General features: G+C 36.7%; 3 protein-coding genes across 5 annotated transcripts; 1 reads left to right on the top strand and 2 right to left on the bottom strand.

The window, feature by feature from the left end:
• On the bottom strand, window positions 1-2,448 carry LOC114535646 (gamma-butyrobetaine dioxygenase-like). Its single transcript, XM_028556933.1, has 4 exons — window positions 2,102-2,448; window positions 550-807; window positions 321-432; window positions 1-237 (listed from the first exon to the last, which is right to left on the bottom strand). Exons 1-4 carry the CDS (start codon window positions 2,446-2,448, stop codon window positions 1-3), a joined length of 954 nt encoding a protein of 317 aa, XP_028412734.1.
• Window positions 2,449-2,462: 14 nt separating this feature from the next.
• On the bottom strand, window positions 2,463-23,411 carry LOC114535630 (E3 SUMO-protein ligase RanBP2-like). 3 transcript variants are annotated; one of them, XM_028556913.1, is made up of 35 exons: window positions 23,158-23,411; window positions 23,011-23,078; window positions 22,551-22,592; window positions 22,366-22,437; window positions 22,072-22,115; window positions 21,850-21,896; window positions 21,632-21,691; window positions 21,177-21,245; window positions 21,017-21,077; window positions 20,649-20,749; window positions 20,504-20,531; window positions 20,285-20,420; window positions 19,777-19,933; window positions 19,263-19,428; window positions 18,921-19,000; window positions 18,687-18,740; window positions 18,543-18,618; window positions 18,347-18,436; window positions 17,989-18,086; window positions 17,272-17,447; window positions 16,994-17,117; window positions 16,782-16,841; window positions 16,626-16,690; window positions 16,481-16,541; window positions 16,180-16,317; window positions 15,692-15,826; window positions 15,333-15,417; window positions 15,100-15,194; window positions 14,644-14,772; window positions 10,162-14,312; window positions 7,524-9,992; window positions 6,859-7,307; window positions 5,688-6,828; window positions 4,920-5,615; window positions 2,463-4,473 (listed from the first exon to the last, which is right to left on the bottom strand). In XM_028556913.1, exons 1-35 carry the CDS (start codon window positions 23,224-23,226, stop codon window positions 3,327-3,329), a joined length of 12,639 nt encoding a protein of 4,212 aa, XP_028412714.1. In that variant the 5' UTR covers window positions 23,227-23,411; the 3' UTR covers window positions 2,463-3,326. The 3 variants fall into 3 exon arrangements, with proteins under 3 accessions (XP_028412714.1, XP_028412713.1, XP_028412715.1); XM_028556912.1 differs by having other exon boundaries at window positions 5,688-7,307; XM_028556914.1 differs by lacking the exons at window positions 14,644-14,772; window positions 15,100-15,194; window positions 15,333-15,417; ... (24 more) ...; window positions 23,011-23,078; window positions 23,158-23,411 and adding an exon at window positions 14,403-14,632 and having other exon boundaries at window positions 2,466-4,473; window positions 5,688-7,307.
• A 926-nt stretch (window positions 23,412-24,337) lies between these two features.
• On the top strand, window positions 24,338-27,854 carry LOC114535645 (protein FAM122A-like). Its single transcript, XM_028556932.1, has 9 exons — window positions 24,338-24,572; window positions 24,651-24,692; window positions 25,318-25,349; window positions 25,464-25,515; window positions 25,659-25,799; window positions 26,010-26,074; window positions 26,167-26,222; window positions 26,305-26,671; window positions 26,862-27,854. The coding sequence occupies exons 1-8, from the start codon at window positions 24,387-24,389 to the stop codon at window positions 26,646-26,648; spliced, it is 918 nt and encodes a 305-aa protein (XP_028412733.1). The 5' UTR covers window positions 24,338-24,386; the 3' UTR covers window positions 26,649-26,671; window positions 26,862-27,854.
• Window positions 27,855-27,937: the final 83 nt, after the last annotated feature.

The raw sequence follows: 27,937 nt of genomic DNA, 5'->3' as shown, positions 1-27,937 counted from the left end.
CTAACATTCACGACATTTGTATAATTTTTCAAACCTTATAAGATTTTGCCTGGAAGTATTATGGAACTCCCCAACTTCTGTTTTAGTGATATTGCGGTAAGCAACCGCTGTTTTCGTGAGAATATGAAACGATTCTGGATCTTCTTTGTAGAGTCTGTGAGCAGCGTCAAAACCATCAATCCACTGATTAACACCACCTTTTGATTCTGTTTGGAGCAAACAGTGGAACATTGCGATCTATACAGCCAGGGTTTGTGGAATAAGAAACAATGTCAATTATATTATTGAGAATCTAAAACGAGTCATCATTGATTACTTACAGCTGGTGGTGAAGAAGTAAAAACATAATCTGAATGCATTGATAGATCTGTTGTTGTATAACCAGTGTCACGTGCTACATCCTGACTGTAGGCTTTAATGTCGTAACAAATGCTAAAAATATGAAGTACATGTAACAATATGAAGTTTTTGTCAGATCTCGATTCTTTTAACGCGACCTGCCTGGCTGAATATATTTAATCGGGCGTGCAGTGTCAAAGAATTATTTACCCATAGTTTGTTGACAAAAGATATCCAGCTCTTTCACCCAATCTGCTCAACTGTTGTCTTTCCTGTGGAATATTTTCTAATTTTGCAATTCCTGTTTCAAACGCCAGAGCAACGAGCCATTTATAAAGTAATTTGTCGTCTACCAGTAGTTCATGGAAGTCGAACACTGGCAGAGTACCATTATCAAATGATGCTTTGTCGTTCCACAGTTGCATATTCTCTGTCAGTACGTCAGGACTATCACCTGCTGGTTCGTATCTAGTGAAAAAAAAACTAAATCTTTAAACTAAAACAACTGTACAAGACAAAACTATTGCAGTAACACAGATTTTTTAGGAAATAATTGAATGATTGATATACAATCTAACCGCAGTTTCCGTCACCATCGGCGATGTTAGGGATTCCGGATTCATCTCTGATATCACATGTGCTCATATCAGTGGCAGTCTGGCAGACAGTGCCGTGGAAAAACTGGCAATGTCAAGGACTGTAGTTACTCGTGCATCCCGTATTTTGATTTATATTTCGATCTCAGAATATACGATTGATACACAATTGACAAAATGGCCTTGCCATAGCCTCAAAAATGCGAGTCACAAGTAAAATAATACGCCGAGGTCCATGCGAAGGGCAACTAAAGGCTGGTCAGTGAGGTCTATTAGTATATATAATCTATAGAGCTCACTGACACTGGTCTGGGTCTACTTTAGATGCCAAAAACATCAATGACAATTTACAATGATTTAGGATGAAAATGATATCACTGATGCACAGCCATGTCTATGCAAAAATTGCCTAAATTTCAAGGATGCTGTATAAAACTGCCTTTCTATAATGGAATAACAGCCTGCCTGGATCTTAGACCTGTTTCAATTTTCGCTAAAGTACCACAACGAGCAACGTACCCAACGAAATATTTAGCGTGTCTGCAATAATTACGAGTCGATACGGTGTATAATTAAACAGGATTTACAAGTTTTTTCCGTGATCTTCCTCTCTAACATTGCGCAATCGATAAGTAATGTTTACAACACGAGCGGCCGTGTTGTATGACTAGTCAAAATCGCATATTTTCACTTCTGAGAGTTGGGACTAAAACCTTTGAAAATTAACTTCCTTTGGGACTTAATTGAAGAATTTGGCTTCTGAATAAACTACCTGCATATGCATATTAAGTAGGAATAATTCACATCGGGAGAACATTGCAAGCAATGCGGCGGCGATGTCAACTTTGTTTCGATAGAGATGGTGGTCAAGTTGAAGGCATCGGCGCATAATCTCTTTAAAAATTGTAAATGCATGTAATTGCAATAAACAATTCGTTTATAGACTACGTAGTTCATGTACAATAGCGTGTTGAAGTTGGAACCTTTTTTTTTATACAACCTGTACACTCACGCTATTCAAATGAGACTTGAAGAGATATGCAAATCATTACAAAGACCTTCCGATACAAAACACTAGCGTTTGGAACTGATTTGCATGTCTATCAATGATACCATTTGCATAGCCGTAGAATTATAAGTATTAAGAATTGAAATGACTAACATACCTTAATGATTTTAAACTTTCCAGCGAATAGATGCTTGTGTGCCCGTCTGTCCATTTAACATTTAAATGATTGGAATCTAACTTCGCTGTTTTCGCAGTTACATTAAAGTCTAATTCTTTCGGTGCGAACATATTTCTGGCATTTTTTAAAGGTTGAAAACACTTTGGACAGCTACAGTTCTCTCGAAGATAAAAATGAGGAAATTCGTCCACCTTTCCATCGTTCCAATGCACGGTTAAAAATTCATCATTTTGTTGGACATTCAGCGCAACAGAACTTAACCTAGTCGTAACGCTTAACAAGCCATGACTTTTACGGAATAGTTGGCGAGTTAGTAATCTCAACATTTCTCCACAAGTCTTTCAGGCACTTTCCTAAGCAAGACCTTGTTAAAATGATAGTCTGAGATCTGAGAGAATATTGTCTGCCTTTCATAATTATATAAAGAAAACAAGAAAAACAGGTTTTAAGTTCCTTTTCGAGCCAATCATATTTTACATCTTATCGTGTGATTTTTTTTGGAATTTGCATTCCCACAACTTTCACAATAGGAATCAATTAAGCATACCAAGCAATAATATTCTTGTATGTTTGCATGGTGACAATCGATAAGTAATTTAGCTTGTAGGTACACCACGTAAGTATAATTATTATTTATTGAAAATGAGTCAAGAGTTTTGATTGGCCAGCAGCTGTTGGCGAAATCGTCATATCCGCTCGGCAGCTGCCCAAATTTGGACAGTGACGTCACTTCGTCGGATATGAAAAAAATTATTGCACGTTTGACGTCACTTCGTCAGATATGAAAAAAATTATTGCACGGTATGACGTCACGCTAATTTATGCGGCTTGTGCCAAAACCTAAAAGCGGGAAAATACGAATGGCTAAATCAAAGGAAAGGTAAATTTTTGCAAATAAATAATAAAACAATTATTGAATTCGGTTCTCGCAGGATATGAGGAATTATCAAGGCCTCGGTTTGTGTTATCCGCCTCAGCCTTCGGCTTCGGCAGATAACACAAACCTCGGCCTTAATAATTCCTCATATCCTGCTCAACCTCATTCAATAATTGTTCATTATAACAGCATTGTGAATGTAGGAGGTAATACTGTGGTATATATTATAAACCCCACGAGTAATACTTTTGTATGTACATTTAACCAACAGCATGTTGCAAGGAAAGTTGCATGCTGTAACACATTTTCATCCATTTCACTCAACAATCATTTCTTTGAAATTTCATCTAAAATTGCAGTAATTTCCGGAGAACAACTCGAATATTTAGGGCCCAAGCAAACAACGCAATGTGGATTTTCCAGGTTGTTTTCGACACCACAAAACATACATTTCCACCACTCAATGACTGCTCTCTCGGCTGTTAACTTTCTTGTTACGTTAACTTCAGGAGTCGGCTTTACTTTTTTGAACTTACATAAAGATGGCTGGAATATTTGAGGCTTCCTTATCTTCTTTAAGACTGAAAGGTCTTTCGCGGTGAAAATATTGCCACATGCCAGACATGATGCATTCTCTAAACTATTCTCAACTTTACAATCAGGACAAATGCGCCAGATATGAAAATGAGATTCTGAACCATCACATGGTTGTAATTTAGCTGCGGCAGGGCTTTTGGGCTGATGAGATGGAAGTTTATGTGCGTTCGAATTAAAGCTAGCGGCCATTGCTTGAACATGCCCTTCATGTGGAACTCCACTTGCGTCACGACATCCATCAAATATTTTCTTGAATTCAAACGAATCTTCAACAGTTTGAAACTCGGCGGCCAATTTACGTTCAGCAACGACAACATCGCTATGATCCGCCAATGTAAACCACACCCATGAGCGATCTGACCCTGAGTTTGGTTTAAGATCCATTGCAGGAGTGATCTGGTGAGCTAGAAATGTCTTCTTTTGGTCTGACATGAAGATATGGTATTCATTATTGTAACATATAATCTGCAGAGATCCAAATCCCCGTTCACACCAATTATCTTCAGTCTCGTCAAAAAAGTAAACTTCAGCATCTCGAGTAAACAGCAGTTGTAAAGTTCTTTCTTGAATATCTTGATTTGACAAACTGCGCAGGTAATCTCTGTAGAACGGAGATATGGGAAATAATCTGTGATGTATTTCTTTCGCAGGAAATATCGCCTCTTTATTTTCAGCTCTACTGCCTTTAGACTTTGCTTCCTCTTTTTTCTCGAGTTTTTCTGTATCATTTCTTGAGACCAAACCTTTGTCACATAAGTTCTCACAAGACAAGCTACCGCTGGAAGTCTCAGATGTGACTTGTGAAGCCAAATCTTTCTTCTTTAATGAAACACTGAGCGAGGAAGACGCATGAATATCCTCGTCCTTTTCAGTTAATCTAAAATCACCAAAGGTAATAATCATCAGAGTTTGAGACGTGTGCGATTCACGTGATCAAATTCGGTCCTTGCAAACTCTTCTATGTTCCAAATTTTAGGTTATTTAAACTGAGACCATTCTCAAAATAATTTTTTCAGGTACAAAAATAAATAAGCCACAATAATGCACCAGATTTCAAAACATTTGCCTGCATCTCATCAGAATTGACAAGATATTGGCAGGAAAATCAAGATAAAGAAGAGGAAAATGAACTCAATGGAAACAAATAATAGCATCATTGTGAAAGTTTCCTGAGGAATTCTTCGTGTAATAGTTTAATGCCTTCTTTTAAGTATGAAAATATCTCATTACAATAACATGCTATAAATAACTTTAGATTACGCAATAATACGACGGAAAAAAGTCAAGAAAGCGAAAACATGTTTGCCATATGTCGTTAACTACCTTTGCTTCTCAATTATGTCTTTACCATTATTGTCAAATATTTCACATGTTTTTAACTCTTCTTTGCACAAATCAAACTTTTCTTTAAATTCTTGTGCTATTTCAGCATTCTTAAATTTAACAGCAAGTTGTTCGACTTTAGGGTCCCCGTCAGCTATGTCTCCACTGGTGTACCACACCCATGAACGATCTGAACCTGCGTTTGCTTTCAGTTCCATGTCAGCGGTCAAGAAATGATTAGCACATATTTTAAGAATTTGATCGCGTCTCATTAACACACGAACCTGCCCTGTTATTTTATGTTTTAGTAGTTTTAAATTTCCAACACCTCGTTCTTTCCACTGGGCAGCATCTTTATCATAACGATATAATTTTGCACGTTGACTGTAAATTACGTCTTCATTTTCTTCACCACTTGATTGTTCAATCTTTTCAAGTTGGACAATTGCTTTGAAATCAACTCCGCTAGCTTCACTTTCAGGATCATCGTCTCGAAGGTCTTCACTGTTCTTTTGGTTGAACAGTTTTGAACCAGCTCCAGCAAATTCTTTATTTGGAAAAGATTTTCCAAAAGCAAAAGTTCCACCAATGCCACTGGCAAGAGCACTGAATGACAATGATGTAATATCAGTTGAACCAAAGATAAACGATTGTTGATTGGGTTCAGGAGTTACACTTGCTTGAGCCGTTGATAATCTACAAATAAATTACAAAATCAGTTTGAAAAAATAGCTTTGATGGGAAGATATAGAAATAATTATGGCTTACGTTTTCAGAGCATCTTCCTCCACTTCACGATCTTCATACGCGAGTTTATTTTGGTTTTCATAAACGTAAAAGTTTGAAGGTAACAAGAACATTTCGGCTCGTACACGTTGTTCTTCCGTCGCAGAAATCTCATTAACCACAACAGCTTCACTTTTACCAGAAACCTCGTCCAGCAAGTTCACTTTCGCATCTAAACACTTTTCAAAAGCATATTTAAACGCCAAAGCAGTGTCTACATCTCTAAATTTAACGGCAAATAACTGTTCCTTTGTCTCATTGTCAGCGAAATCTCCCTGGACATGCCACACCCATGATTTATCAGATGAACCCATTGGTTTGAGTTCCATATCCTTTGATATTATATGGTTGGCACATACGATATGGACTTGATCTCGTCTCATGATGATACGACCACGTTGTTGACTTGAATCAAACAACACTTTGATCTCTCCAACACCTCGTTCTTTCCAAGATGATTCACTGAAGCGGAAGAGTTTAGCATGACTACAAAATAATGTTGTCTCGTGTTCTTCACCTGTTGTTTGTTTTGTTGGACTCGGGAGTGACACAATTGGTTTGAATACAACAGATTTATCTTCATCCTCGGGATTATCCTCGCTAACATTCAGATCTTTGTTTTTTGGCGATGTCAACGTTGGTTCTTTTGGGATATCCAAACGGAAAGTGAAAACACCGCGGGATAGAGGCTCGGTAGAGTTTTTAACTTCTTCTTTCATCGTTGAAATGGACTTGTTCATTGGTTTTTCATTTTCTATTTGCAAGCTACCTGTCTTATCATTATTTGGTTGGTCATTTGTTGCAGGTGATACAAAGCTAAATTGTTTAACGATATCCTGATTATCAACGCCACCAAAACTAATAGTGGGCTCTCTTTCTGAAGTTCCGAACCCAAAGCCTGGTTCTTTATTCTCACTATTCTCACTTGAGCTTTTGCTTGTTGGTTGATTAAAGTTAAATCCAAATGATTGGTTTTGGCCATCTCCAAATGTGAACCCATCACTTGGCGTCTTTCCAAAACTGAGCTCATCACCTGACGACTTTCCGAAGTTGAAACCGCCACTTGTCGTGTTTCCGAAGTTGAAACCGCCACTTGTCGTGTTTCCGAAGTTGAAACCGCCACTTGTCGTGTTTCCGAAGTTGAAACCGCCACTTGTCGTGTCTCCGAAGGTGAAGTCATCACTCTGCGAAACATCCAATTGTACACTGCCTTCTTTTTCAGAAGATGGTTTGTTTGTACTACCGCCAAATTGAAATGGTGAACTGATTTCCTCTTGCCCGGAGAAAGATTGACCAAACACGAAGGTGCTAGATGTTGTTTGACCAGGTTTGGGAGTCTGACAAGCAAGACAGGTTTCACTTTCCTTAGGATTTGATATCAAACATATATCACAGTCCCACGAACCTTCAGGGGCTTTAAACATCTCTTTTAGATCCTGAGAAGCAGTTTGTGGATGAGACAAAGATTGTTTTTCATTCAGAGTGGAAGAAAAGCCAGAGGTTTTACCGGCGGCTTCAATGAGAGAGGTATCAGGAGAACCAAACACAAACGAGTGTGCGTACGTTGTCGTTGTCGAGCTGTCCTCTTTGGCTTTCATTGGACTAAAAAAATCAAGCAAAAGAATATATTGAGCATATTGTATAATGAGCACACGAATGTATTGAGAACATGGCGTTATTACAATACAATTAAGTCACGAGATGGTCCTTTTTTCTAACATTTTTTAAATAAATATGGTCTCGTGAAAGACATGATAAATATATTTCAATTCAGGTGTATTTCACTCTTACATACGGGTATCCACAACAATACCTTACCTTTCATCGACGACACTAAATTTATATCTATATTTTTCATCTTCAAAATAAATTCCCGGTGAGGTGATAACACTTTCTTCACCATCATTTTTATTATCTTCTTTGCTCACGTTCGATATTTCCGAGACATTTTCCACTTTCTTATTTATTGCCTGCGATGATTTTGAATCAAATTCAACGAAACTGTCATCATCAGTTTCTTTGGCAAAATGGAATGTTTGTGGCAACTGATAGAGTTGTGCTCGTTCTTTCTGTTCTGTGGATGCAATCTTTTCAAAAATAATCACAACATCATCTTCACCACTCTGCACATCATTAACTTCATAATCTCCATCACACGTCTTTTCAACTTCGTCGTTCAAATCATCTTGGAAGAAATAAAACGTCTTCGGTAATTGATAAAGTTCTGCCCGCTCCTGCTGTTCTTTGGATGGCAGTTTTTCAAAGATTATGTCAACGTCATCGTCTTCATTCCTTGATTTTTCTTCCAAACTTGACAATTTATTCACCTCTATTTCATTTTTCTCACCATCACGACATTCTATAAATTTATCACGAAACATCACAGCATCTTCACGATGTTTAAATCGAATTGCAAGAAGTTCGTTCTTCGCCACGCCATCTGCAAAATCTGCGTCAACTGACCACACCCAAGATCGATCTGAGCCTTCATTTTCCTTAAGTTCCATACCAGGTGATATATAATGATTGGCACAAAGTTTGTGTATCTGGTCTCTTCTCATCACCACTCGAGATCGTTTTGTATCATGATGAAGTAAAATTTTTATATCTCCAACACCACGTTCTTTCCATTGTTTTGCAATCATGTCATAACGATATAACTTAGCACGGTGAGAATAAACAACACTCTCATTTTCTTCTCCAGTTCTTTGTTCAACAACATGAGGTAATGAAACGACAGGCTTGAAGTCAGACCCTTCAACTTCTCTTTCAGGATCATTTTCATCATTTGAACTGAATAACTTTTCACCACTGCCAAGAAATGCTTTTTTATCGCCGGGTTTATCGGTGAAGCCACGTGACTGACCAGCAAGCGAGGCAAATGATAAAGTTGAAATCTCGTTTGATCCAAATTTGAAAACCGATTTACCACTTTTAGGGAGCGAATTTGACTTCACGTCAGAGTCGATTTGTTCATCTTTTTCCCCATCTTTTTCACTGCCATTCGTTTCAAGATCGGGGAAGAGTTCTTTAACAACGTCTGTTTTTCCTGCATCATTATTTGTCGTTTGAAATGTGACTTCTTCTTCTAGACCAGTGAAGATTGCTTTACTTGCGACGATAGAATGTAAATTAAAGTTCACTGTTGAAACTGGCTCAGAACTTAGACTCGCTTGATCGATACTGGTAAGAATTTCCCTTGGCGGTGATTTAGTTGAAGAACTTGAAGTTCTTGTTTTTATTTGGTTACTTGAATACCCCTTGCTTTGTTCAGGTGACGCGTACTTTGATGGAGTCTTGCCAGGATCATTGAGAGGTAAAGATAGTTTTGCGGGTAAATGTTTTTTTTCATGATTTGTGGACAAATTTTGTTCTTCAGTGTCTTTGAATTCGCTAAAAATGCGGTCGTCGGCCAGAAGAACAGTTGTTTCTTTTGGCGAAGTTGCGTCGTCGGACTTAATTTGTTTTTCGCTATTTCCCAGATCTATTTCGGTCTTGGAAGCATGGACTGTTTCTGCAGTTTTATCCAATGCCTTAGTCCTAAACATCAAATCCACATCCAAGCCGTGTTTCTCTGTCTGTTTCAATATCAAAGGATCAACCTCTTCATCAACATTCACTTTATTCCCATCTGGATCATTCACAAGTTCTTCTTTGCACAAATTAAACTTTTCTTTAAATTCTTGTGCTATTTCAGCATTCTTAAATTTAACAGCAAGTTGTTCAACTTTAGGGTCCCCATCAGCTATGTCTCCACTGGTATGCCACACCCATGAACGATCTGAACCTGCGTTTGCTTTCAGTTCCATGTCAGCGGTCAAGAAATGATTAGCACATATTTTAAGAATTTGATCGCGTCTCATTAACACACGAACCTGTCCTGTTATTTTATGTTTTAGTAGTTTTAAATTTCCAACACCTCGTTCTTTCCACTGGGCAGTATCTTTATCATAACGATATAATTTTGCACGTTGACTGTAAATTACGTCTTCATTTTCTTCACCACTTGATTGTTCAATCTTTTCAAGTTGGACAATTGCTTTGAAATCAACTCCGCTAACTTCACTTTCAGGATCGTCGTCTCGAAGGTCTTCACTGTTCTTTTGGTTGAACAGTTTTGAACCAGCTCCAGCAAATTCTTTATTTGGAAACGATTTTCCAAAAGCAGAAGTTCCACCAATGCCACTGGCAAGAGCACTGAATGACAATGATGTAATATCAGTTGAACCAAAGATAAATGATTGTTGATTGGATTCAGGAGTTACACTTGCTTGAGCCGTTGATAATCTACAAATAAATTACAAAATCAGTTAAAACTATAACACAAAAACGTAACATTTGCTAGAATCTACCAAAATGTTTCACTAGCTTCCACTACACACTCTCTCTCTCTCTCTAGCAACAAATGGAATAAAAATAGCTTTGATGGGAAGATATAGAAATAATTATGGCTTACGTTTTCAGAGCATCTTCCTCCACTTCACGATCTTCATACGCGAGTTTATTTTGGTTTTCATAAACGTAAAAATTTGCAGGTAACAAGAACATTTCGGCTCGAACACGTTGTTCTTCCGTCGCAGAAATCTCATTAACCACAACAGCTTCACTTTTACCAGAAACCCCATCCAGCAAGTTCATTTTCGCATCTAAACATTTTTCAAAAGCATATTTAAACGCCAAAGCAGTGTCTACGTCTCTAAATTTAACGGCAAATAACTGTTCCTTTGTCTCATTGTCAGCGAAATCTCCCTGGACATGCCACACCCATGATTTATCAGATGAACCCATTGGTTTGAGTTCCATATCCTTTGATATTATATGGTTGGCACATACGATATGGACTTGATCTCGTCTCATAATGATACGACCACGTTGTCGACTTGAATCAAACAACACTTTGATCTCTCCAACACCTCGTTCTTTCCAAGATGATTCACTGAAGCGGAAGAGTTTAGCATGACTACAAAACAATGTTGTCTCGTGTTCTTCACCTGTTGTTTGTTTCGTTGGACTCGGGAGTGAAACGATTGGTTTGAATACAACAGATTTATCTTCATCCTCGGGATTATCCTCGCTAACATTCAGATCTTTGTTTTTTGGCGATGTCAAAGTTGGTTCCTCTGGGATATCCAAACGGAAAGTGAAAACACCGCGGGATAGAGGCTCGGTAGAGTTTTTAACTTCTTCTTTCATCGTTGAAATGGACTTGTTCATTGGTTTTTCACTTTCTAATTGCAAGCTACCTGCCTTGTCATTATTTGGTTGGTCATTTGTTGCAGGTGATACAAAGCTAAATTGTTTAACGATATCCTGATTGTCAACGCCACCGAAACTAATAGTGGGCTCTCTAGTTTCTGAAGTTCCGAACCCATAGCCTTTATTCTCACTTGAACTTTTGCTTGTTGGTTGATTAAAGTTAAATCCAGATGGTTGGTTTTGGCCATCTCCAAATGTGAACCCATCACTTGGCGTCTTTCCAAGACTGAACTCACCACCTGACGACTTTCCGAAGGTAAAGCTATCATTTTGTGAAGAACCCAATCCTATATTTTCTTGTTTAGAGGTTGATTTGTTTGTGTTGCCGGCTAATTGATATGAAGAACTGGATTTCTCTTGCTCGGAAGAAGATTGACCAAATATGAATGTGTCAGCAGGTTTTGTTCCACCTTCTGAAGCTTCAAACTTGTGCTTTTGATCCTCAGAAGCATATTGTGGGTGAACATTGGTGTAACATGATTGCTCTGTTTTGTCTTGAGCTGGTAAAGCAGAAGCAGTACTATCAAAAGTGCTTGAATACGGCATTCCAAAACTAAACCCTTGATTTGTTAACAAGTTGTCACGTACAAGAAAGTTAAAACCAGTGAGCTCAGTGCTGGATGATTTGCCTGGCCAAAATGCGACACCACTGTTGTCAAGACCCACATTCTCACCAAGAATTTGAGGAGTTTCACTGGATACACCATGTGAATGCTTTGGTGTTTTACACGCCGCGCATTCAACTACATTTGCACCATTTCGTATTAAACATGTTTCGCATTCCCATGAACCTTCAGAGTGTTTGAAAATTAACCGAAGATCCTTCTCACTCAGATCGTTCGTATTATTTCGAGTAGGCAATTTAAGAAAACTGCTTTCCTCAGAACTATCAGAATCAGAGTCCGTATCCTCACTGTCAAAATAGTCCTCGTCAAACGTTTGCTTTCCCTTCTCCAGTTTACTCGATTCTGCATCCTTACTTCTTATCGCAGGATCAAAAGTAACATCTTTACTAACATTACTTGACGACGTAGGTGCGTTGAAATTAAATCCAGAATTTGGACAAAATTTTCTACTGTCGCTTTGTGCAATTTTATCTTCGCGTGCTTGTGATCCAAAAGAGAAACTTGGAGAACCAAATGAGAATCCTGAATTAGGATCAGATTTTACTATGTCGCTCTGTGAAACGTCATCTTTTGTTTCCAATGAACCAAAAGAGAAACCTGTTGGAGCAAACGCGAATTGATTGCTTGGTTGTTGTTTCGACAGACCAGGTTTAGTTGCTTGGCATGCAATGCAATGAGTATTTTTCTCGGGATTTTGGACCATACATGTGTCACAAGCCCATGAGCCAGCAGGAGGTTGAAATTGAAGCTTGAGATCGCTGTTCAATTGTGAAGTTGCTGCTACGTTAGTTGACGTGTCTTGGTCGGCATCGGGATCGCAAGCTTTAGACGTTGGAGAAATAGATTGAAGCTCCTCAAATATTGTTTTAAATTCCGATGCAGTTTCTTCTTGTTGAAACCTGACGGCAAGTTGTTCAGCTTTAGGTTTACCGTCCGACATGTCAGCGGGAGTGTACCACAACCATGAACGGTTAGATGTTGTATTTGCTTTCAATTTTGTACTTTGGAGGATTAAATGATTAGCACAAAGTTTGCGTACTTGATCTCGTCTCATAACTACACGAGATTTACCAGAAGAAGGATCATACAACAGCTTCATTTCACCAACACCTCGCTCTTTCCATTCCTTGCTTGCTACATCAAATCTGAATAATTTGGCTCTTTCACAGAACTTCACCATCTCGCCTTCTTCTCCTGTTGCCTGATTCTTTACAAGCGAAAGTGAAACGATTGGTTTAAAATCAATATTTGCCTCGTTTTCGATGTCATGTTCCTCTCGTTCGTTGTCTGGAACGGAGAAAATTAGTTTTCCAAAACCAGTGAAGCCTGCACCGCCAGTGCCATGTGATGAAAACGACTCTCCATCTCCGCTTTGTGAAGCCAGATCTTGAAATGACAAACCTCCAACTTTAGAAGCGTCACCGAATATGCTCGTATTCTTTGGATTTTCACTACCTTCCTCTTCGTTAGATGTACCACTAGGAATTGATGAAATCCTTTCATTTTTATCAGAAACAGTTTGTACATCGGGATTCTTCGCAAAGGTAAATGAAAATGTGTTTTGTGGATGTAAGGCCGATGTTAGACTGTTTTGTGGGGGAGCTGAAGATGAAGTCTGCTCAGGATCAAGATGGGGTGATGGTTGTGGTTCCTGTTTGCTGTCTGAAGGTTTGTTTGACTGAAAAAAGGGCATGTTAAGACTTCCATGAAACATCTGAGGTTGGTTCCAAAAATTTAAGGCATTAGACACACCATCATTTTTCTGGTTTAGTCCAACAGGGATGCTGAGCGTAAATGGTGTTTCAATGGTAGATCCGTTAGATCGGCCATCAGCAAGGTTCGGTTCACCAGGCTTTGTTAATTTCAATTCAGCATTGGATTTACTGGGTGTTGATGACAAATAAGGTACGTTTGAAGATAAAACAGGAAGATTTATGCGATCTGGCGATGGTTTTGTCGCTAAGGGATTAGCCGCAAATGGAGAGACTGCTGGCAACTCTGGTTCATAAGAAGCTTTTCTTTTTTGTAATTCTTCAAACTTGGTCTTAAAATTTTCTGCAATATCTTTCGTTTGAAATTTGGCAGCAAACTGTTCTGGTTTAGTTTCATCATCGGATATATCAGCCAGAGTGCTCCAGATCCACGACTTTTCTGAGCCTATACCAGCTCTCAATTTCATATCTGGAGTGAGGAAATGATTTGCACAAATCTTGAGAACTTTTTCACGTCGCATTACGATCCTTGCTTGTCCAGACGTTTTATTCCATAACAACTTGAGATTTCCTAAACCACGTTCCTTCCACTCGCCGTTCTGGAAACGAAATAGCTTTGATCTTTCTTCAAATATCACCGTCTCATCCTCTTCTCCTGACCTAAATTCAACTGGAGTTGTCAGCTGTACAATTGGTTCAAAAAAGATATTATCGCCCTCGCCATCTTCTTCATCCTCACTATCTTCTGTTTCCTCTCCGTCCAAGTCATCTGGACCACCCTGAGTTCTATCAGGAGTATTACTTTTACTCAGACCAGAGAAAAACGAAGGATCATCATATCGATCTGTAGGAACTACGATGTTATTCGCGAAAATTCCCTGGCGCGTGAATTTCTCTCCTGTTTCAAGATGAACTGTAGTTGATTCAGAATTATCTAATGGACTTGATCTTTCAGAAGGAAATGAAAACGCCGGACTAAAGTCTCCGTTTTGTTTATATCTTGCAAGTTCACTCTAAAAAATCGAACAAAAATAAAACTTTACAATCAATACCGGATAATTATGTTCATTTTTTTACCAATCAGCAGCGGAAGGAATCCTAACCTTTCTTGCAATCTGATTGGCTGCAGCAGTGGGCGGAATTTTACGATATCTGACCAGGGATATTTTTGACATCTCGGGAAAATATTTTGCCACCTTTTAGGGACTCGAGGTTGACCAAAACTTGCCGACATGGAGGAACACTTTAAAGGACTGTTACTATTATAGTTCGCTGATAAAATTCCAGCAATAATAACCAACACTAAGAGATTAAAACAATCTGTAGCTGGAAATGTCAACTGACCTGCAGGTCTTGCACTTGTCTGGAAAGTCTTAAAACTTGTTCATCTCGAATAGAAACTTGTTCACGAAGAAAGCCATTATCCAGAGTTACTTCACTCACAGTCGCTAACAGTTCCTTAGTGTCGTTTTCCTATATCAAACGAGTTTTGACACACACTTCAATTTCTTTTATTTTGCTTTACGAAATAATAGGGAATGGAATATTTAACAAATTTATGTTTTTGTGTTTATCGCAGTGAATGACCAGACTAATATCTCCAGACTGCGAACTCCATGCAGTGTGTTAGAGCAATTGAATGTAACTTATCCTCTCTTGTTCTCCGAGAGCCTCAGGTTAATAACCGTCACTAAAGCTCCGTGAAATACTCATTGAGCCACACAAATGAAATTCACATAACGCAAAAAACTATTTTTCAAAAAACTGGAAAAATATGGAAAAATAAAATTTTTTCTCCACCTTCAAAGCCATGGTTTCTCCAGACTCCGTGATATCTGAGCACACTGGACTTTTCAGTGCATCAAAATCAAGTTGATGAAAATCGATGCTTTTTCCTGGAATAGAAAAATGAGTACGGTTACAAAATTCAGCTCTACAGGGTTTACAAAACATCTGTTGGTGTAGCATAATAATAATACGTTACTAATACGTTAATAATACGTTATAACACACATAGCCTTGTAATAACTCACTCGGGTCAACATGATAATACGATTTTCTTTCATTCATCAAAGATTCTACTGCAGCAAGTTCTTCTTCAACAGCCTCACGAACAACCTTGAATTAATAAAAATTGGCATAGATGTATGAGAATAAAATAATTGATGGGTAGAGGGAATGATTCCAGCAAAACATTGCTAGACTTAACATTTTACTAATTCTGCCAAATCTAGAGGACTACATGCACCCCTTAGACCCCGTTTTGTACGCCCACTGAATTGGACGAGCATCGCATTTACTTTCTTGGTACAAAAGTAATCTACCGTGAGCTAAATTGACGACTGCACGATATTTTTAGGTGGATTATCTAAGTTGAAACGACATACACTACCTTATCATACTCGAGTCTTTCAAGGCACAACATCAGTTTATCTTTTGTATCACTTAAATAATTTATGTACGAATCGTATGCACGATCATCAACACCAGCATTGCTTGATTCAAGTCCTGCTAAATGTTTGAAAATCTAAACAAATATAAATTTGAATCTAAATTCTTGCCTATAAGTTCATATGATAGGGCTATATGTCATTATTGATCGTGGACTGACACAATCTCGAACCCAGAGTCTCTCTTGGGGGAATCCAGTTTAGGAGACTTGGACTGGCACAATCTCGAACCCAAAGTCTCTCTTGGGGAATCCCGTTTAGGAGACTTGGACTGGCACAATCTCGAACCCAAAGTATCTCTTGAGGGGATCACGTTTAGGAGACACAATCTCGAACCGACAGAGTCTTAAAAAAAGGGGTAGAGAGGCTTGGACTGACATAATCTCGAACCCAGAACCTGTTAGAGGACTGAGGACTTAGACCAACATACCTGAGCTTCATTCCACGCGGCATGCGATGACTCAACACGAGAAAAAAGGTTCAATGCATGTTCAAAATCTCCTCTCTCTACAGCTGCTTCACCCAGAGTCATACACGCTTCTCGGAAATATCGATGAATATCGTGGTGCTATAATAGATACATATTACATTCAACATTTGAAACACCATTCAAGTTCAACAAGTTCGACAATGATATTTCATTTTTCAGGGTTCGTCAAGGCTTGAATACGCATGACATGAAAGATTTGCAATGTCTAAAATAATTAACATGATAGCATAGTAGAAAGTACCTCGAAATAGCTGAGATTATGCGGAAACAGCGGATCTTTTGGGCAACCTGGATTTTTATTCCTAAAAAATGATCCATTGATAATATTACATGTTGGAAGGTTTAGCATAGGGTACATTTATAAAATATGGAGAAAAACAGGAAACCTCTTCATGTCTTCAAAAAGGCTCAATGCAACGTTCCAGTAATGCAAACTCCTAAACTGAAAACTCTATATAAAAAATTATAAAACAATTTTTAAGCCATTTCACTCGAACATAAAATATAATCAAAAAAAATATGGTGAGATATAGTTTAGTTACCTTCCAATGAACAGAGTAGAACCACTGCGAATACCCTGCAGCATCTTTCAATAACAACGACTAAAATATTGTGGTTAATGTCAATATTTTGTGTAGCACCATGCAGTGGAAAAATATAGAAAAATATTTAACTGAATTTGTATAAAACAGAGCTACAATATTCAGTGTATTAGTACTAGGAGATAAGGTGCAAGGAGATAAGCTTGCTCTACCTTTTGGCCAAAACTTGTGGCTAAATGAGTAACAAGCTTAGGATGCATTCCTTCGTTCTTTATCACACGTATTTGTTCAAGTCCTTGCTGAACTTTCATTTTGGCTTTACCACTCCCAGATACACTAAAATATTTTTAAGATGCCTGAGCCGTATCCATGTAGATTTAGTCGACGTTTTACGAAACGTTAGGAGTGTTGCTATTAGCTACTTACAGGGTCAACAACGTCGTGCAGAATCTAAATATATCACGACGTATCACTTCATAACATTATATACCTTTGTGTTCCACGAAAGAGTGCATATACAGAACTCCACCAATCCTTTTGTGTAGGGATAGAGAGGGAATCACAGAGACATAATGGAAGTAGTTTTGGCTGATAGTATTCATAAACAACATCAAGATCTTCAAATATTTCATGGGCGCTGCATTTAATAACAGCATAAATAAACGCCTGCAATAAAAATCATTTGTATTATTTAAAACTCATTCTCATTTTGAAATAGTATGCATACATCCTCGTTCCCCGGTTTTTCGCGTACTGTGTGTGAAGCCTGGGAACGAGGATGGTATACAAACGGAGTTAATGTCCAGGGCCAGAGCTCTAAAAAGTGTTTTCAAAGCGCGGTTTGGCATAATATCCACCCATTCCTCCAAGGTCTTTTCGTAAAGGACGAACGGTTGAGTATTTTCTTTGATTTGAACGTATATTTACATTCCATTTAATAATCAATTTGTAGGCGGGGGATAAATATATTGTTAGCAGTAAATTTAAAACTGGTTTATCATTACAGACTATGACAGCACGAGAATTATATGATGACAACCAAAGAAAGTCTAGTTATGACTAGTTTCTACACTGTAAATGTACGATCAGCACTTGTTGAAAAAACACAAGTTTAAAGAAGAACCGCGTTATATACAGACTAAAGAAGTGAGGCGAAGGAATGATAAAGATCAACTGGGTATAATCTATTTATTGATCGTTATTTTACCTCAATATCTCGGAGACAAACAAAGTCTGCAGCACATTGAGACACGTCATGAACATCCATCCGCAATCCTTCAAACAACTGACTTACTAAAATTTCAACTACACAAAACAAAAAACAAGCGTTTGCTATAATACCACACTTGATAAAAGATTTGAATCAACCGACAAGGCTAGCTTAATATTTCTTCCTGATCACGGGTTAACTTTTAACCACAGTTAGTAACGGAAATGTAGTTTTGAACACCTGGCCAAAGGTTGATAAGAAAGATCACAGTCCAATTCAAAGAGATAAGATAGCAAAAAATAGAAGTAGTTTCCTAAATTATTCTGAGCTAAAAAGTTGAGAGAGTTTTTCATACTTCCAGCTTCTGTTTCCTGGCCATGTTGATACCATTGAAGACCAATCCAGATTATCAGATCAAGATTCAGAGGATTTTTGTTAATAAGCACTACACAAGAAAAAGATTAACAAAATTAATTCAATATTTTCAGTTCAGTCTATCTTGAAGATCATCCAGCATATCAATGTGCGTGAAAACCACGACAATCACCCACCTTCATCGTATTTTATAAGTTGACCTGGTATGATGAATTCTGGAGTTAGAAATGATTCGTCTTCACTCAAAAACAACTGAAAATAAATTGAATTAAAAAAAGAAGATTATCTTGCATGCACTGTTTTGATATGACGTCTCTTACCTTAGAGAAGTCGTTGTCGTGACCATATAAAGTAGATATAATGTCCTCTTGCCCCTAAGGTGCATGTGAACATAATTAAGCTTCTTTGCAAAATTTTGAAATAACGCGAACAAAGTGGATAACAGAATGTGAGTTGAGCTGTTGTTAACTGACAACATTATTGTTACAACTCCAGCAGCATGCTGAGATATGTGTTGCATTGAAATGAAAAATCGTTTCGATGAATCATCATACCTGAGGTGAGCACAAATTCAAAAGTATGTTGTTAATTTTTTCTTCACCATAACGATTTAGTGTAGCAAGGATCAAATGTCCTAAAATACACGTTCTTTTAGAAAACAAGAAAAGCAACAGTTGGAGCCATGCACAGTGGGAAAATTAAAGAAAGTCTCGTATTAGCTACTAACTATTATAGATTTAAATTTACTGGCCCAATGGTAAAAAAGGAATTATGATTGAAGTTGTATACGATTATCAACAAACTTGTAAATAAAAATAAATAAATAAATACTAATTTCCTTTCAGTCATGTTGCAATCGTCTTGGTTTTATAAAATCAATTCTCAGTTATTCTCACCAGTGACACTCAGACGTGAAGAAGCTAAAATGGACCACATGATGGGATTTCTTTCACTCGATGATTTTGCAACCCAAGATGACGTCATTTCTGGTTCAGGGACACGATAAGATGTTACATAACAGGCCGTAGCCATTTCTAACGATTGAGACCATGTTGAGTAACCCTGCGTCAAAAAATATTAGCAAAATTATTATATCAACCTCCGTCCTCTAAGATGAAGCTTCGTACTAGATCTACTTTAAGCCCAATTCTCTGCTCTTTAACCACATTTGTCCCCTAACCTTACAATACCTAATTGTACGCGAGCGCTGATTGGTTGAAACTCATGTTCGAAATTTAAAGACCCAGTAAATTCCCGCCAAAAGTGAACCTTTTAATGTATATTTCTTGGAAATGTTTCATCTCGGGCTATCGTAAACAACAATCGCGTGTTTTAATAAGATCACCTCATCTAAACACAGAAATATCTAGTATTCTTAATGAGAAAGATAGAACAATTTAATAAACAAACCTCCTTAGCCAGTCTTAATAGCAAATTACCACTCAGCATATATAATTGAGCTCTGATTTCTGTGATTGCAACATCCCATTCATTTGCTTCACTTAAATCAGTAGAATTACTAAAACCATTGTCAAGATTTATTGCTTGGTACAATAACTGATCAAGCCTAAACAAAAACAAAATATATCATATTGCAAGCATCTAAAGATTGCATTTGAAATAGATGAACATTATTGAAAAAAAAAAGAAAATACAGCCAACCATTAAACTGGGTCTACTAGCTCAGAACATTTTTTTTAAAGTGACAAAGAATACTAAAAATAGCAGCATTAAAAAAGTTCTGCTCCTTATCACTACTCTTGATTAAGCATTCCGTTCTTGTTTGAATACATGGACATTTTAAAATATACAAGAATTGACAACAGAGGTTTTGCAATAATAAAGGTCTGTGGCAGATCAAAACTGGATAAATGAATTATTAAATACTAAAAGATATCACAGGAGAAACAACTTGTACCTTAAAAGTGATCTTGAAGATCTTCTCAGGGTTGATTGAGAGAGATTGAGCTCAATGAGGTTACAATATGAAGTCAATAGAGCCATGTAAATTTCTTGTAAAATACTTTGTCTTGACATTGGAGAATGGTTTACAACTTGAAATATAATAAAATGCATTCTCTACACATTGTCCAATTACAAAGTGTTGTTGAGACAATATCATAAAATATGGTATTACCTTGTGCTTCTATAAACTCTAGGTATTTCTAAATCAACATATTAAAAAAGAAGATTGTGAACAAGGTTGAATTATGGCAGAACACCAGTCAGAAATCAATGTCAAAGTATGTAGAGACATTTTTAAAAAATATATAGTTTAATACCTCTAAAACACCAACAGTCTGGACAAACCATGGCAAGTTTTTATGAAATGCCTTTGTCTTGTTCACTGATACACAATGTTCATAGGCATCATCCAGATGGTCTGAAAGAAAGAAAGAAAAAAAAATTAGTTGCCATTACAATACACTCAACAATCCAGACTGTACACTTTAATAATTGTCACATACCAGGGATATTTAACAATTATTGAGCGTGCATGTGTGCAAAAAATGCTGTATCCCAGTTATTACGTTATGTGTTGGACACGATAATTTCACACATGGCCAATGCAACTCATCAATCAGCAATCAAGGCAAAGGCCAAGAGAAACTCTCGTATAATTTCTTTGTATTTGGAAATTTTTTCTCACCCATTTTAATGTAGGTCTCCACCAATCTTGTATGTACAGAAATATCATGTGGCCGTTGGGTCTATATAAATTTATGTGGACAAAATTATGGTATGTTATTTTGGTAGTTTCAAATTTCTTAAAAAATTTGAATGAACCATTTTGTAATTCTCATGTGTACCAGTTCGCCTGCAATCAGGTCAATCAACTCATCAAAATTAGAAGGTCTCTTTAACTCAAGTAAGTGAACCTAAAAATGAAATTAAACACAATAAATACATTGCATGGTCTGTTGTATACTTTATAAGGGGACATTGCTTCTGCACACAGGCTACAACACCTTGGACTGTTTGAACAAACTTGACATATAGCCCTAACACGCAGGGGAACAAATCAATGAAGGATTTTATAGGGATGGAGGTTTGCACACCACTACTGGCAAGCCATAGGGAGTGTTGCACGAGACATATTCTAAGCAGCACCATCTCTGTTTTAGAAATTTTTGAATAAACATATTCTATATATATTCTAATATTCCTTACAGATTGTACTTGCCCCATCCCCCCTTGCCCTACAAAATTGCACTGGATCCACTGCTGAATTTAGACACAAACTGAAGGGAAAAAAAGAACTCACTTGCAAGTCAAATATAGCTGGATGTCCAGGTATTCGTTTACTTGCATGATCAGCCCAAGCCTAACAGAAAATCTGTTTAAGTTAACTGCTCTAATATAAAAACGTTTTCCATTTAAATAAAATCTAGAAGTTAAATAAAATTTTAGAATTTCTGGTTTGGTGTATTGAATATATCCTGACAAATGTTTCTACTGTAGTATGTTATGAAATATAAATACCTTGGCAATTTCAGGATCAATCTTCAGTTCAGTGTAAAGTTTAACAACTGTTAATTAAATGCTGTTTGTTAGTGGAACTGGAAGAACAGTTATGCATGCATGCATAGTTACTAGACCTTGACATTCCTTGTACTCATATACCATTTATAATAAACTGTTACCTTTTTCAGACTGCCATATATAGTCATAATGCATGTAAAATTATTGATCATTTAAACTTACTTTTAAGGAGAACATCATTTTGAGAATTGTTTATTGCAAATGATCTAAAAGAAAACAGAAATATTGATTTAGAAAGAGTGTCAAATACTAATCAAAAAATATTCATAAACCATGGACCAATTATAATTTTATAATATAAGGAAGTCCTGAAAGCTTTGCCACTTTTACTTAATTTCAAAAGTCTATATAGTGCATATACATGTTTTTTAGCTAAAATACAGCAATAATGCTAAATTTCAGAGATAGTTGGGAATTATCATCCTAACTACAGGTGCATATTAGAAAAAAATTAACCTTTTGTAGGACTCCAAAGCTCTTTGATAATCTTGACCTTCTTCAAACAATTCACCAAGAAATTTGTGAGCTCTAATAAAACCTTATATGTTTAGCCTTTAAAAGTGTTTAGAGGCAAATAAATATGAACTATAATATAATGTACAGTAGTTAAACAATTGCTATTTTTTTCTAGAAAAGCATACCTGTAATCATTGCTGTTTGCACTCATGTAGGCAAGTGTATACCTATACAGGATGAAGATACATTAATAAAATTACTCAAATCCTTAGTAAAGCTGAGCGATATTAATATAGGGAGCCTAGAAGCCATAGCAAAAAGTGTGACTGGTTTGACAACTTAATTAATAAACAATATTGCCTTGGATATGTTTGAAAATTTGGTTTTACAAGATAGTTTGGTAGTCTTGCATTCATGAATTCTATAGTATCACATGGAATATTTCAATTGAAGAGTTTCTTCCAATGCTTTAATTGCTATGATGAGAAGCAAATCCTGCAAAGTTCTTCAACTATCTTTCTTCTGACAAAACATCAAGTTATTGGAAACAAACAAATAAGTGAGAAAAATGACTTTGCAACTTCACTCATGAGGGTGTCATCGATATGACATAAATGACAAAACTAACTCCTTGTCTCCTTTTACCTTTTTGCCGTTTTTAATTCTCCAGCCTTCTTAAATAAATCGGCAAATATTAAACCTTTCAGGTTTCGCTAAACAAAATATTAACAACGATAAACCCTCACATAATGAACATTTCCCGCCAGTGCACATATTTTATATTCTATATACCTCGTGTGGACTCAATCGTCCTTCGATTTTACTGATATACTTTTCAACTTCAGATTTTGTCAATGCCATAGCAGAAACAAGGTTTGATGTTGTTTACTTTTTGCAAATTATTGTCTATTTAGACCTTAAAAAACACCAAATCAGAGAAAAATAACGAAAACGAAACACGTTCGTCAATCTTCCGTCCGCCATATCATAATTTGAAATCAGAAATTCCTCAGATGGTCAGAAAACATTCCATGATTTCCTAAATTTTGAACTAGAACCACTGACCTATCCATTCAATCCGAGGAAACAACTATTTGGACAGGGCAGGCACCTCACAATTGCTTTATTTGCAGAAAATAAATTTTCATGACCATAAATTACACCCCCTCTACCACCAAACAATGTTGATGAAGGTGAGCAATCACCTGGCACTCACATGAGGCTGAGAGATGAGTACACTAACAACTAACCTGCGAGGTTAACTAGGAACCAACATTGAAACGGGGAAGTGGGGGTCTGCATACATGTACATAAACACGCCAGGTTTTTAGAATTCACCTGAAATATTGCTAATAATTTGTCCTGCCCATATCAATTATGTCCAGGATTGTACCTCTGGCTGGAAATGTGAACAAATTCTTGGGGTTATGTCCAGTCTTTTCATGCAACGAGAAACATAGTTTTTTCAATCTTTCAACTACAAGCAATAAATCTTTTAAAATTTCAACTGTTTTTAAACTTCTTAGCTGGGCTCTTATATTTATTCTAAGAGTTTGCTTCCCGTTACTGGCAAATCTCTGGCTGGGATTTTGATCTTCGACTAGAGTCACTAGACAAGAGGATGTAAAGTGCATTTTTCGATGCACTTTTGCGATTAAAAGTCAGTCAAAACTATAGAGTAAAGAAAGTTATCTGAGTGGAACTTGTAATGAAATTGTCCTATTTTGTGAAAAAAGTAGAACGAGGTTTGCGCCAGAGGAGTGAAGGTTTCGGTGTTTCTAAAGTGTTTGTGTGAATTCGCGTTCATTTTTTTTTTACTTGTATAGTTCGTTTATATGTGACCAATGTCAACTTGGGATATGTATTTGCCACATGTGTTGCCATTTGAAAAGATCGGAATTCCGGTGCCGGAACCAAAGCAGCTTGACTTCGAAGCAGACGCCGGACTGTATCCACAGTGCTTTGCGTGCCTATGATATGGAATATTAGAATATTTAATAGATAGTATATAACACAACATTATGGCAGCAATGGACACAGATGAACAACAAAATACACCTCAAACTAACTTACGAAGATCTAATTCTGCACCACTTATAAATGGAGCTAACCTTATTGAAACAAATATATCATATCTTCCTGCTGTAACGCCACGAAATAGGCGCTCAAGCACAAGTCAAATGGCTAATGGATCACCTATGTCAGCTGTGAATGATCGGCTTTACAATCATTTGAAATACATTACTATATCTTTTGGTTTTAAATAACGTTCTTTTTGTGTTTAGCCCGTGGGTTCACCTCATTCAAGATTGCTTCAAATAAGAAAGGTAAATGCCAAACTATTATGTCGAGCTCAGAGTGCCTCTATGAAAGTCCTTGTTTTGTTAAATAATAAGTTAGCGATTTTCTAATTACCCCAGTTTTTCCGTTCTATATTAATTAATCAGAAATAAATTAGGAGAAAAGTACAATATGTTAATAGTAAATTCCCAAAGTCCATAATTTGGCAATTTTTCCAGATATCAACTATCCAGAGCACTCAACCATGAATGATTGAGAGCGAAGTCTGTTATGATCGATTGATTGTGAACGTTCATATTAGTTGACTCTGGTTTGCAGCCATACCCAGACAAGCTGTAGTCAAGCCATTTTTTTTCAGTTGGCTGATTAATGTTTTTCTTTTTGAATAACATGATAAGATCTAAATGTTCTCATAAGGATGCATGAGCATTGCTCTAGTAATCATTAAATCAGTGAATATACATAACTGTAAATCTGTTCCTATGTTCATGAGCAGTTGGTACTGGAAAATTAGCCATAAAAATGTTTTCCAAAATTTTCACCTTCATTTATATGATTAGTCTGACGAATAAAGGCAATTGAGTTATTGCAACACAACCAAATGCCTTTGTCACAACCTCCTAGTCCTAGCTATTGTAATATTTTTTGTAGGAAGAGTTTATAGATGAGACAGAGCAAGATAGGTAAAGTAATGGAACTAAACACAGATTGTGAAAATTCTATTTGGTTTCTTTCCATGTATTTGCTACTGTATAATGTGGAATTAATTGAAACAGTTTTATTGGTCATATATTTAGGATGGTAAACACATCATTATTCCTAAGTTCAAGCTGTGAATCCTTGATGACGGTAAGCTTGATGGACCAGCAAAAATTGATGTGTCCTTTGCTGACATATGTTTCTTTTCAGTTATTCAATTATTTTTCATTATTTCCTATACAAAATTATGTACAAAATCTCAATAACTGTATGTAAGTACTTTAATGTTATAGAACCAACCTAGAAGAAACCTATATAGTCCATCCAGTTGTGATGATCGACGTCATTCTATTGATGATCCAACTAATTATTACCCATCTTCAACTGCATCTTCACCATCACCAACACGAAATATCACACCAAGCTTGCCTAAGGTATGTGAATAGGCAAATTGCAATTATGGCGCTAAGTTTCTTGTATTTTTCAAGAATTGATATGTATTATCATATGAATGAAAGTATCAGTTAAATTGGTTTTCCAACCAAGAAAGAAAAATCAATTTGGAATGTTTTATGACATGAATCTTGTTTAGTAAGAGGTAAAATGAGATTGGACCATGTTAACAAATTCCTGTGTGTTTATAGCTTATCCCAAGATCTCGAAGTTTGACACCAAGTCCAATTCCAAGCCCAACTCGACAAGTATCAAGGTAGTGTATTGAAAATAAACTAAATAATTATTCTAAACTGTCTCTTGTGTTAATCAGTTGTTAACTTTGGCTAAAAATATCTGATATTTTAGAAGAAGTTCAAGCCCTGTTCTTATCCGACAAAGCACACTAAGCTACAAACGAAAATGTAAGTGTAAGATGTGGATATTCAAAGACAACCAAAATTACAGTATTTCTAAGAAATCTTATGTGTTTGTTTGTATTTGAAGTCTTTCCAGATGGTGTTGATGTTAGTATGCAGAGCCCGGCAAAGAAAGCATTCCATGAACCAATGCAACACTCGTCCTCTGATGAGACATGTGAAACAACTAACTCACATATAAACAATGATGATGACTCAGGCATAGAAACCACGACCCCCACCACTCCTGTGACATCAATGTTGTTTTGTGATACCTCACATCATCCTAAAGTATCCTACTATCGTCCCAAGTACACCCCACCTAGGTCACCTTTAGCTAGATCACTTAGTTCAAATAGTAATGAAGAGACAAACAAGAGATATTCTCTGGATGGAACAAATTGTTTTACATTTGCTCCAGTACAAGATTGAAATGGAATTCTAAACATCAAAAGGTGTTATGTCTGTTCAGTATTACAGTAGAATTGTTTAAAATCAAAATCAAACGTTATGTTGTGTGTCATGGACACAAAGCCCGGAAATTTTTGTTTGAAGAAATTACCTAGTAGATAACCAAAAGAAGAGGCAGTCTTTTTAACACAGCAACGTAAAACTCCCTTACTTTATTTTTCTTGTTTTTAACAGCCAAAATCGATGCTGAATATTATGCTGTCAAGAATAAATACAAGTCGATATTTCCCGAGTCCCGAGAAATAATAGTATCAAAGGAATTGCTGAACATCACAACAAACTATAGTCCTCTTACTTTGGAAGTTGTTTTCTTGATTACTGTTTAACTTTGCCGCGGCGTTGAACAAAACATTTTAGTGTATCATATTTTGTTCAGAACATTGACGTGGTGGACTGTTTAGTTCTGTTTCGTTAGATTCAAACGTTTTCTCAAACCGACATATATCACAACGTCCTAAAGGACGACCGTCCGTAATGGCTACAAGTTAACCATCGGCATAACTCGTCTGATCAAAAATTTCAGACTGGAGGGTGCGAATGTCTTTCAGACAATAGACAGAGGAATTCCCACAAGCTCCAGGCTGCTCGTCGCATTTCACCAAAGGCTAAGCTCTCACTTTGTTATGTATATATCATAGCGTAAAATCAGACTATATTTGTCTCTGTACGACGGTCAAATGTATTTCTATTTCACGACTTTCAGCAGGCTATTCAAAACTACAAAACTGATCAGTTTTGTTCTTTGTATAGACAACACTGGCTATACTTTTTTCTTATAAGAACCTAATATCATGTACTTTAAAAATAAACTCTCAAATTCAAATCGGTATCGCATGAAACGATACTGAGGCTATGTGCACACGGTAACGTTTTCACATTCGTTTTCATTCCAAAACGGTTTCGAACATCGTCAATTTACAATAGAAGTTGAAGATTAACATATTGAGCAAATATTTCTTTGGATCGTGTGGACAGGGCGTCTAAACAATAAAATATAGACAAAAACGATTTTTGAAAACGCTGGAAAACGACACTCGTGTGCACATAGCCTGAGTTACCATATCCATATATATACATCTTGTGAAATGCGTTCGTGGATAATGTAATAATGTAGAAATATATAATGGTACTTTTGTATAAACTGTACAGAAAAAGAATATAACTATCAATCCATGACTTATTGCGGTTTTATCGCGGTGAAATCTTAATTTGGGTACAATTATGACTTTTAAAGACTTGCAAGGAAACGC

Source organism: Dendronephthya gigantea, unplaced genomic scaffold (assembly GCF_004324835.1).
Source record: "Dendronephthya gigantea isolate DGI-Jeju-01 unplaced genomic scaffold, DenGig_1.0 000122F, whole genome shotgun sequence".
In the NCBI taxonomy this organism is placed as follows: domain Eukaryota; kingdom Metazoa; phylum Cnidaria; class Anthozoa; order Malacalcyonacea; family Nephtheidae; genus Dendronephthya; species Dendronephthya gigantea.
This window is presented reverse-complemented; position numbering and strand designations above follow the sequence as displayed.